Source organism: Hypanus sabinus, chromosome 12 (assembly GCF_030144855.1).
Source record: "Hypanus sabinus isolate sHypSab1 chromosome 12, sHypSab1.hap1, whole genome shotgun sequence".
NCBI classification, from domain to species: Eukaryota; Metazoa; Chordata; class Chondrichthyes; order Myliobatiformes; family Dasyatidae; genus Hypanus; species Hypanus sabinus.
In genome coordinates this window covers 8,632,755-8,645,132 of record NC_082717.1, presented here as the reverse complement: position 1 = coordinate 8,645,132, position 12,378 = coordinate 8,632,755, and the positions used below count along the sequence as shown (strand labels likewise).

Here is a 12,378-nt window from a genome sequence, read left to right as displayed (position 1 = left end):
GTATTTTCTGTTTTTGTTCCATATTTTCAGCATCCACGATTTTGTTTTGACTTATTTTTCACCAGAACTATTCACCATATGTTTCCAATGTATGTAGAGATATGTGTTGTGGATTTGCATTGATGATTTGAGGTAAGGCAGACACACTTGGCTAATTGTTCATTACTGCTATTACAACTTGAATTGTTTTAATGTGAGAATGGTTGAGTCACATTGTTAGTGTGTAATGTAAAGACATTAAACCACTGTAGTTACAGTAATTCTTAAGACATGACTTACGATTGGCCCTGGTGGTCCACGTGGACCAATTGGTCCGTCTTTACCTGGGAAGCCCTAAGGAATAGAAATATATATAATTTGGATAACATCAAAATAAGATCTTTCACTATTTTAACATTAAGTACCCACTAAAAGTAGAGTCACAGAGCACTGCAGCACAGAACAGGTCCTTCTGCTCATTAGTCCACGCAGAACTGTTTTCCTGCCCAGCTCATCACCCCCATGCTGGAGAATTGCCCTCCATCCTCCTCCTAACCATGCACTTATCCAAGTTGCTCTTAAATTTAGCAGAGGTTCCACAACTTCCGCTGGCAGCTTGTTCCACACACGCACCACCCTCTGAGTGAAGAAGTTGCCCCTAAAAATTTCACCTTTCGCTCTTAACCTGTGATTTTTAGTTTTCCTTTCACCCAACCGCAGCGGATAAAGCCTGCTTGTATTTACTCTATCTATAACCCTCATAATTCTGTATTTAGTAAAGTCACAAAAATTATTTTTTTGGTGAAATTGGATGTACATTAAAAAGAACCATGACTTTTTTTGGAGAATCGTATTGGATCTTCCAGCTACTTGTCTCATTGCCCAAGACAAAGGAAAGGGTTAGACTTAGGCAGAGATAGTTAGCAAGTGGACACATACCTAGATAGGCCTAGTATCTATTACTTCAGTGGGAACCAGGGAGCCTACCTGTAGATCGCTGGCAAACAGACCCAATCAAAATCAGAGCAACAACGCGTCTTCATGATGCTGGATGTGTTGGGATACAACTTCAGTGATGTAACCTAGAGTCTCCGGGGGTTTAGGGTCTTTCAACATCAGAAACCCTCCCCCATGTGACCCAGCCATGGTTGATCAGGCCCTGGCTTGTGGCCCAACAGCATTGATCCACGGATAACACCTCTTGATCCATGGCCATCTGGAGGCTCACTCAACAGCTCTGTAATGGTCCTGACACTCTTCTTTTCAGCCCCATAGTGCCAGGGAGAAAGTAGGTTCTGCACAGCAAGCAGCTAGCAAAAACTCTACACGCAACCTCTCAATAGAGTGGATGTGGAGCAGATGCTTCCTATTGTGAGGGAGCCTATGACCAGAGGACACAGCCTCAGAGTAGAGGGGCATCCTTTTAGAACAGAGATGAGGAGGAATTTCTTTAACAAGATGAATCTGTGGAATTCATTGCTGCAGGCAGCTTTGGAGGCCAAAATATTAGGTACATTTAAGACAGAGGTTGATAGATTTTTGATTACTCAGGGCATGAAGGAATTCAGGGAGAAGGCAGGAGACTGGGGCTGAGAGGAAAAATGGATCAGTCATGATGAAATGACAGAGCTGATTTGATGGGCCAAATGGTCTAATTCTGCTCCTGTATCTAATGGTCTGATGGTCTATAGGCCCGCACTCTCCCCTCCTCCCCCATCATAGCTTGTTCTTGAAGCCAAATGGCTCTATTCAAAAGCAGGTAACAATTTAACTCCTTTAGTCCCTGTTCTTCCCATCCTCCCTTGCTTGATGCCTAGAAATGAGCACTGAAGTGATTAAGCTTTCCACCATTAATATTACTCAGATCTACTTTGAGCAGAAGTTCAGATGTGTTGGAAGCACCTAGGATGTTGGCAGCAATGTGCAGATGCAGAAACGACGCAGGAGCAAATGAAGAAACCTGAGAGCCTGATTTGCCTCACAGCTGTTTCTTCTTTCCTGGATTAAACCCTGGAGAAAATCTGAGCGCTCCCGTTATGTAACAACATCAGCAAGTAAACTGGAACAGCGAGCGAACGCTCAGCGAGTTTTTAATGAACTGCAAAGGCACCTACCCGTGGGCCATCTGATCCCGGTGTACCTGATGGGCCAGGCCGGCCAATTAATCCCTATGAAACAAACAAATGCTTCAATCAATCTTTGCCGGTAAAGTAAGCCCTAATTAACAAAAAAAGTAGTTTCTGTACTCCCTATTATTCATCTGATATAGGGCATAAGACTATAGAAGCACAAAACGCAGAAATACATTAGAACTTCCTTCTTCAAACACTGACACCACCTTTCCTCACAAACTGAATACCCGAGGGTATGGCCTCTTCACATTGTTCCACCTCCAACCTTTGCAGGTGTACAGTGAGTTGTCAATAAACTTATCTAAAATATTCTAGTGCTTTCTATGCTGTGTACAATGTGTTTCAAGCGGTTTCATGGACTCAGCTTTGCAATGGATTGTAATAGGTTAGGGGATGTGTGAATGTAAGAGTTCAGCAATAACTTAAGACTGTGGCTGTGAAGCATACTGAACTATTGTACCCACCTATGCCGTACGGAAGTTCTTAACTTGAAATAACTTCAAGCAAAGATTACTAAAGTTATTGCAAATAAATACTCCTAAGTGTGCATCTATTTTGTCAGTGGCCCTGTGTTGCAGGCTCGCCAGCTTTTGCGTAATTAGGATCAAGGGAAAGGGAGACAGAAAATACTCACTGGTCGTCCTGCCAACCCTGGTTCGCCCGAGTCGCCTTTCATTCCAGGACGTCCCTGTTACAGAGAGAAGAAAAAAAACAATCACATTAGTAAGAAAAACAAAATCGCCCTGAATTGGTCCTTGCGGTCCCACTAGTAAACTCTACAGGAAGGGGGTTTGATAGAATTAACAAGGATGAGATTCACCCAATCAAATCTGTCCCTTCATTCAATGGCTGGTCTCTATCTACAATACATTTATTTGACTTGCCTTTAAACCTCTTACTATTCTCCATTACCATTCTCATCATGAAAGTCCAGCACAACACTGCTCAAGCAACTCAGCATATTTCAGGTATCAGCCTCCCCTCAATGGACTCTGTCTGCACTTGTCGCTGCCTCAGTCATGCAGCCAGCATAATCAAAGACCCCACCCACCCAGGACATTCTCTCTTCTCCCCCTCCCATTGGGCAGAAGATACAAAAACCTGAAAGCACGTCCCACCAGGCTCAAGGGCAGATTCAATCCCACCGCTATCATTCTCTTAAACAGACCTCTCATACAATAAGATGTACTCTTTGTCTCACAATCTACTTCAATATAATCTTGCACCTTATTGTCAACCTGCACTGCACTTTCTCTGTAACTGTAACACTTTATTCTGTATTGTTTTCGTTTAACCTTGTTCCACCTCAAAGCACCATGTAATGATCTGATCTGTATGAAAAGTATGCAAGACAAACTTTTCACTGTATCTCAGTACATGTGACAATAGTAAACCAATTCCAATCCCAATCCCAAGTATTTCAGCATAGTCACTGTTTTTTAGAGATAAGAGCTCTAAATTGCCTTATTGTTTCCAGAATTGCTTCTAAAATTGCTTCCAAATGCCTTATGTGAATTTTAATATTCTGTATCCTGCCTTGGGATTTTGTCATCAGAAGAAATAATTCAATTTAATAAAGACTACATAATAAGTCTTGTTTAGTTGCTGATCATGCAGTCAATAAACATATTATCTACTATCATTCTGTTGTATCCCTTTGAAACATCTGGCAATGGTTTACAGACTTAAAGACACTTTCCCAATGTGAGTTTGCTGCTTCTATTAACATAAACTACGATCATATTTACAGTATGAGTGCTGTTCCCCACTGCCATCAGATTTCTGAACAGACAATGAACCCACAAATGCTACCTCGGTATTTGTCTCCCTCCTTTTTTGCATGGCTTAATTATTTTACTTTCTTTTTTTTTGATATATACTTCTTAATTTCATTTAGTTTTATTATTATGTATTGCAATGTACTGCTGCTGCAGAACAACACATTTCATGACATAGAGTACGCCAGTGATAGTAAACCCTGATTCTGATTCTGCCTTGCTTTGCAACAAAAGACATTGAGAAGTACAGCTTTTGTTGCAAAATGCTGTGTCAACATTTGAACCTCCTCTAAGATCTTCCCTCCTGCACAACCCTGTTTTTCTATCAGCCACGTGCCTAAGAGTTTCTTCAATATCCCTAATGTACCTGCCTCAAACACCAGCTCAGCAGCATTCACTCTCTATGTGAAGAACTTACTGACTCAAAAAATTCCTCATTGTTCCCCTTAAATATTTCACCTTTCACACTTAACCTCTGACCTCTAGTTCTCGTCTCACCCATTCGCAATGGAAAAAGCCTGCTTGCATTTACCCGAGCTATGCCCACGTAATTTTGTATACAATCTCCCCTCATTCTCCTATGCTCCAGAGAGTAAGATATTCAACTTTTCCCAAAAGCTCAAGTCCTCAAGACATCCTTGTAAATTTTCTCTCTACCATTTCAATCTTTTTGATACACTATCTTTCCTGGAGGTAGGCGACCAGAACTGCACAGAGTACTCCAAATTCAGCCTTACCAATACCTTCAACATTAACTCCAACTCCTGTACTCAATACTTCGAATTGTAGAGAAGACTAAAATAATCCTTTCTATAAAGTTGGAAGTTCAAAGTACATTTATTGTGAAAAGTACATGCAGTATATGTCATCATTTACTTCCCTGAGATTTGTTTTCAGACGGTCACTTGATGATTCAAAGTACATTTCTTATCAAATGTATGCGGTATACAACCCAGAGATTCCCCTGCCCGCAGACAGACACCAAACAACACCAAGGAGCCCGTTCAAAGAAAACGTCAAACACCCAATGAGCAAAAAAAATTGATCAAGATGCACATTTATAGTAAGTATAAAGAAATATAATAGAATCAATGAAAAACCACACATAGGAAAGACAGACAAGCAACCAACGTGCAAAAGGCAAATCTACCAAATAAAAAACAAACAAAATAATAATATAAATAACTGATATCTAAATATTGAGAATGTGTTGCAGAGTCCTTTAAAGTGAGTCCGTACTGAAGGTTTTGGGAAGAGTACTTTAAAATAAATGGAGGAGGCCATAACATTTTGACTTTACTTGTTATGATTTCTCATATAAAAAGTTTCTTGGCTTGTGAATGCACTAGTCCCTTTATTCTATTCTACTCTTGCCTGTTCAAATGGCCTCATATGGTAACATCCCAATGTTGGTATAAAGACAACCATGTTTCAGGTTGTTAGAAATGATTCTGTTTAAAGAGGAGGGTTGATAATGCTGGGGTAAAGATAAATTTTGTGACCTTTAAAAATAATGAGGCATATCAAATTTCTTAAGAGTGATTTCAGGATTGCTTGCATCACCGTCTGCTATGGAGGGAGGGGCCATTGCACAGGATCAGAAAAAGATGCAGGAAGCTGTAAACTCAGTCAGCTCCATCACTCCACTAGCCTCCCCGGCATCCAGGATATCTCCAAAAGGCAACATCCATCATTAAGGAACCCCATTGGCCAGAAAATGCCCTTTTCTCATTGCTACTATCAAGGAAGAGGTGCAAAAGCCTGAAGATACACCCTCAATACTTTAGGAACAGCTTCTTCCTTTCAGCCATCAGATTTCTGAGTGGCCAATGAACTGCCTCACTATTTTTCCTCTGTTTTTTGCAGCACTCACTTAATTTTTACACACACATATTTATTTATTTTATTATGTATTCATATTCATTTTATTTATTTATATTTATTTACTACTGTAACTTATAGTGTTCATTATTATGCATTGCAATGTGCTTCTGCTGCTAAACAGATTTCGTGACATATACCAGTGATATTAAACCTGATTCTAGTTAACGTATATGGTCACTTTAGGCAAGCCAGTTTGTACCTAAATTATTATTGCTACACTTGTGAGAAGTTAGCAATCAGAATAAGCCGCTCTGATCTTTGAGATTAGTTTGTTGGCCCGGCTTTCACTTGTGTCTTTCATTGCCAACAGATCTTGTCTCACTAAAGCCTCAAAGCCCATGGAGCAGAGCCATGGATGAAGTAGCAGATTGTTGAAAGATTAACTGAAGCTCAGGGGTAAAGTAGTCAAGACCCTGCCAAACTCTACCTTACAAAGTTGCTAAAAAGCCTAAGGCAGCAAAACATTTTTCTTTTGCAGTGGATGGAGCAACGACTCGACATACTGTAAAATCCACCCTGAAGCCAATTTTGTTTTAAAATCTATTTGCAACTCACTACATTCAAGGTACATAGGGAAAGACAGAATTGGTTAAGGGTGACATGAGAAATTCTGTAGATGCTGGAAATCCAGAGGATCACACACAAAATGCTGAAGGAACTCAGCAGGCCAGGCAGCATCTACAGAAAAGAGTAAACAGTTGACGTTTTGGGTTGAGCCCCTTCATCAGGACTGGAAAGAAAAGATGAGAAGTCAAAGCAAGAAGCTGGGGGGAGGGGTGGAAGAAGTACAAGTTGGTAGGTAATAGATGAATCTGGAAGGGTGAAGTAAAGAGGTGGGAGGTTGATTGGTGAAAGAGATAAAGGGCTGGAGAAGGGGGAATCTGACAGGCGAGGGTAGAAGACCATAGAAGATCGGGACAGGGAGGAGGACCAGAGGGAGAAGGGGGTAGGTCTGTATTCCCTGAAGTGTAGGAGAATGAAGGGAGATTTGATAGAGGTATACAAATGTATTAGCGGTATAGACAGTTTAAGTGCAAGCAGGCATTGGAGGATCAGTGGGGGAGACGGTCATCAGCTGTAACTTCCTCAGTGTAATCATTTTGGAGGAACTGTCCTGGGCCCAACATGTAAGTGCAGTTATGAAGAAAGCACAACAGTGCCTCTACTTCCTTGTGTTTGCAAAGATTTGGCAAGACATTTGAAACTTTGGCAAACCTCTATAGAGGGATGGTGGAGCAGCCTGGTATGGAAACACCAATGCCCTTGAATGGAAAATTCTACAAAGTAGTGGATTTGGTCCAGTCCATTGTGGATAAAGCTCTCCCCATCACTGAACACATCTACATGGAGCATTGTTGCAGGAAAGCAGCAATCATCAGAAATCCCCAGCACACAGGTCATGCTCTCTTCTCACTGTTGCCATCAGGAAGAAGGTACAGGAACCTCAGGACTCAGAGCACCAGATTCAGGAGAAGTTATTACTCCACAGCCATCAAGCTCTTAAACCAAAGGGGATATATTCACTCAACTTCATTTGCCCCATCATTGAAAGTTTTCCAGAAACAATGGACTCACTTTCAAGGACTCTTCATCTCACATTCTCAATATCTATCACTTATTTACCTATCTATCTGTTTACGTATTTATTATTTCTTTATTTTTGTATTTGCACAATTTGTTCTCTTTTGCACACTGGTTGAATACCCAGGTTGGTGTGGTCTTTTATTGATTCTATGATGGTTATTATTTCATTGTGGATTTATTGCATAACCCCACATGAAAATGACTTTCAGGGTTGTATCTGGTGACATATATGTAATTTGATAATAAATTTACTTTGAACTTTGAGCTATCTTAGTTAGGCTGGTGGCACTGCGCCAGCCTCTGGTTGGGGACACACACACATATAATTGTAGGAAGGATTTCTACAGAAAAGAGCTTTTCTCTTTGGAGCAGAGGAGGATGGAAGATATCTTGATAAAGTTATACAAGAAAATAAGAGCCATGGATTGAGTAGACAGGCAGAGACTTTTATCCAGGGTGGAAATGGCTAATAGAAAGGGGTCATAATCTTAAGGCAATTGGAGGAAAGCACAGGGGGTATCAGCAGCAAGTTCATTATACAGAGTGTTGAGTGTGCAGAACACCTTGTCAGGGTGGTGTCAGAGGCAAATACATTAGCGGCATTTAGAAAAATGGAGGACTATGTAGCAGGGAATGGTTAGATTGACGTTAAAAGGTCTCACAGCATTGTGGGCTGAAGCGTCTATTCTGTGCTGTACTGTTCTGGGTTCTTTGTAGCTTACAGTAAATGTTTATGTACTGGACTGCTGCAACAAAACAAATATTCAAGATTCGATACAGTTTAATGTCATTTTGAGCACACCAATGTAAAGGAGAATGAAATAATTGTTACTCTGGATCCAATGCAGAACAGAAAAAAAATAATAAAGAACAGAATAATAAAAAAAACACAATAAATATAAATACATAAGATAGCTTCTATATGTAGACTGATTGTATGTCCATAAACTGATGGCAGGCACAGGGGTGTGTACAGAAGGTGAGGGATATGAAATGATAAAGTAGTGGTGGTTGGGGCGTGGAGGGGTTGGTTAGTGAATGGAGGTGTTAGTCAGCCTTATTGCTTGGGGAAAGCAACTATTTTTGAGTTGGATAGCCCTGGTGTGGATACTACTCAGCCTCTCCTCTGGTGAGAATGGAACAAATAGTCCATAGGCAGGGTGGTGGGATCATTTATGATGTGATTGGCTTTTTTCTCTGGCACTGCTCTGTACATACTGTACAACTTTGATGGTAGGTAGGCTAGATCTGATTCTGAATGCCCAGTGTATGGTTGTAATTCTCCACCCATTAGTCAACATGAAAATGGACAAATACAAAATTGAAATTGTGGTCTTCACAAGCCACACAATAAGTCCTCAATTTTCATTCAAAATTTATATTTCATCAACATTTTATCACAGAAAAATGTGCAGCCACACATTTGAATTTCTGGACAATATTTCAATTTGAACATTTGCGACATCAACAAAGATTGTAATATCCTTCCAAGGCTGGTGAGGTTTGAAAGCAAACTCTATTACAAGTAATGGCATTGATACAATAATGCAGATTTAATCAGTTGACAACATCATAAACTGCCAACAATCTCTAAGTGAGGTAGGAATAGGAAAGAAGACTTACTGGTTCTCCTGGGAGTGACAGTCCATTCGGACCCTGAGGACCTGGCAGTCCTTGTGGACCGGGAGGACCTGGCTCACCACGAGGACCTGACGGACCCTGTGGAAAGATAGTTAAGAATTTTATTATTTTTGAATTCTGAATGGCAAACAAAAATAAATCTGTTGTTGTTATTGCAGCCATCTGTATCCATTACATAATTGCATAAATTGATCCAAAGCAAACATGCATAAATTTCACCCAGCTATCCATCAAGTGCATTGAAATTCTAATGGCTCAGGAGGAAAGTATGTCAATCAATGCTGAACAGAACCAGAATCAATCCATGATCTGTGTTGAGTTCACTGATTGGCTTCTATTGTGAGAAAATGCTGTAATCGATTCACACTCAAAGGCTCCTCCACAAAGAAACTCAGGAGCACCAATTTTCTGGGAGTACACGTCACAGATGATTTCACCTGGTTGCTCTACGCCACTACTTTAGTCAAGAAAGCCCAGCAGCATCTCCACTTCCTGAACAGATTGAGGCAAGCAAGGCTCCCCGACACCCTCCCCAACCAATTTTTACAGAGCACCGTAGAGCTGCAGCTGCACCACCACTTGGTACGGGAATTCTAAGGCAGCTAAGTGCAAGACCCCACCAAGGATTGCAAGGACTGCGGAGTCTCTCTTCCAACCTTCCGAGATACTTATCAGTAGCGCAGTGTACGCAGGGTCCTTAGAATTGTCAAGAGTCCCTTCCCATCCATCCCACAATCTCTTTGAACCCCCCCCCCCCACCACCATCAGGTAGGAGGAACTGTAGCATTAGGACAAAAACTATCAAGATGGGAAGTAGCTTCTTCCCCAAACTGTGAGACTACTGAATTCCCTGCCACATCGGGTATGAAGCACCAGTGTACTGTATACATTGTGACTTGTGTCACAAATGCATCTTATGCTAATTGTCAATCTTCTGCAATATAATTTTTTGTTAGTTTATTTATGGTAATATAATTTGAAATGTTGCGTGTGATTTTTATGTACTGTGTTGTTCACCATGGCCCAGAAGAATATTATCTCATTCAGTGGTACACATGTGTACAGTTGAATGACAATAAACTTGAACTTGTTCTGCTACAAGCAAATAGTTGTTTTGTTTTCATGAACTTAATTAGGGAATAAATATCAGCCAGGCCGCCAAAGGGAATAGCTGACTTTCCTTTGGACAGCATTGTGAAATCTTTTACATCTCACTGAGAGAGATTCAGATTTATTTATTACACTTAAGACCATAAGATATTGAAGCAGAATTAGGCCATCCGGCCCATCGAGTCTACTCTACCATTTCATCATAGCTGACCCATTTCCCTCTCAACATCATTCTCCTGCCTTTTCTCCGTAACCTTTCATGCCCTCTGCTTTTATCTACCTTCACTTTAAATGTACCCAATGTCTTGCCCTCCACAGCTGCCTGTGGCAATGAATTCCATAGATTCACCACCCTCTGATTAAGGAAATTCCTCCTCATCTCTGTTCTAAATGGACGCCTCTCTATTTTGCAGCTGTGCCCTCTGGTCCTAAACTCTTTAACCCAAGGAAACATCCTCCATCTAGCCTTTCAACATTCAAGAGATTTCAATGAGATCCCCCTCTCAGTACATTGAAACGTACAGTGAATGTGTCTGTGCTGGGGGCAGCCCACAAGGGTCAGCACGCAGTCCGGTGCCAACGCAGCACACCACGATGCTCAGCAGAACAACACAGAGCACAACAAAACAACAAAGGCTCACTCCTCCCTCCCACCACCTAAACACGCATGCTCATACGCAGAGCTCCAACTCCCAGGACAGCTGTATTCGGCCTCCAGTGAAGACAGCAACCTTAGATTGGTCTAATGCCTCATCCATTAGCTAATCAGTGGTGTAACTCTGTTCTTCTCTTCTCCCGATGATGTCCAGAGAAACTGATGATGAATTTCCACCTTCTCCCAGGGCAGAAATGGTTAATACAAGGGGCACAGTTTTAGGGTGATTGGAGGAAAGTGTTGGGGGGGGGGGATATCAGAGTTAAGTTCTTTTTACACAGTGGTGGTATGTGTAGAACGCCCTGCAGGATGTTCATAGAGACATTTAAGTAACTTTTAGATTGGCATATGGATGATATAAAATGGAGGGCTATGTAGGAGGAAAGGGTTATATTGCGCATGGAGTAGGCTATAATGTTGGCACAACATCCTGGGCTGAAGGGCCAGTACTGTTCTACACTCAGGGGCCACTTTATTAGGTATATCCATACACCTGCTCATTAATGCAAATATCTCATCAGCCAATCATGTAGCAGTATCTCCATGCATAAAAGCATGTAGACGTGGTCAAGAGGTTCAGTTATTATTCAGACCAAACATCAGAATGGGGAAGAAATTTGATTTAAGTGACTTTGAGTGATTGTTGGTGCCAGATGGGGTGGTTTGAGTATCTCAGAAACCGCTGATCTCCTAGGATTTGTGCACACAACAGTCTCTAGAGTTTTATAGAGAATGGTGTGAGAAACAAAAATCATCCCGTGAGCAGCACTGCTGTGGGTAAAAATGCCTTGTTAATGAGAGAGGTCAGGAGAATGCCCAAAGTGGTTCAAGCTGACAGGAAGGCGACAGTAGCTCAGATAACCATGTATTATAACAGTGGTGTGCCAAAAAGCATCTCTGAACACATGGCAAATTAAACCTTGAAGTGGATGGACTACAACAGCAGAAGTCTATGAACATATGTTCAATGGCCCCTTTATTAGGTTCAGGAGTATTCTAATAAAGTGGCTACTGGGTGTAATTTGTGATTTGGTCTTCACAGCCTTCTGTGGTAGAGAATTCAAAGGGCTCACCATATTCTGGGTGAAGATGTTTCTCCTGATCTTAGTTCTAGGTTCAATGAATGGGGAAGATAGGAGCCTCAATTACAGATTCCACTCCATGGATCATGTAGAACAGTGATGTCAAACTCAAGGCCCACGGGCCATATCCGGCCCGGCGTACAATTATATCCGGCCCGCGAGATCATTTTAGATAGATCTATTATTTTAATTATTAATGGCCTGGCGATATGAAGCCTATGATTGTAAGTTAATACCAATCATAAAAATAATGCTTGCTCAGCAGTCTTCTTCATAAGAAACGGAATTTGTGAAGTGAAACACTTTGTAGTTATAGCAGAGACTGAGACACATGAGAACAGGCTGAAAAAACGGAGGCAATGAAAGCTGCGTTCACACGTGCCCGACTGATCCGGCCCGCATGAAGCTGCATTTTGCCCAATCCGGCCCGTGACCTAAAATGAGTTTGACACCCCTGATGTAGAAAATATGTTGCCTTTGTAACACTGGCTTTTATAAATCAATGTATTGAGTACGGGAGTTGGGATGTTATG

The 12,378-nt window shown here is 41.3% G+C and overlaps 1 protein-coding gene across 4 annotated transcripts in view; it reads right to left on the bottom strand.

Annotated features, from left to right (window-relative positions):
* The window catches only part of LOC132402615 (collagen alpha-1(XII) chain-like), a 380,160-nt gene that overhangs the window by 43,821 nt on the left and 323,961 nt on the right, over positions 1-12,378 (bottom strand). For all 4 annotated transcript variants that reach the window (XM_059985520.1, XM_059985521.1, XM_059985523.1 and 1 more), the window contains 4 exons: positions 8,981-9,076; positions 2,746-2,799; positions 2,094-2,147; positions 280-333 (listed from right to left, as the gene is read on the bottom strand). In XM_059985520.1, the coding sequence (XP_059841503.1) occupies positions 280-333; positions 2,094-2,147; positions 2,746-2,799; positions 8,981-9,076 (258 nt within the window). The remainder of the gene's footprint in view (positions 1-279; positions 334-2,093; positions 2,148-2,745; positions 2,800-8,980; positions 9,077-12,378) is intronic.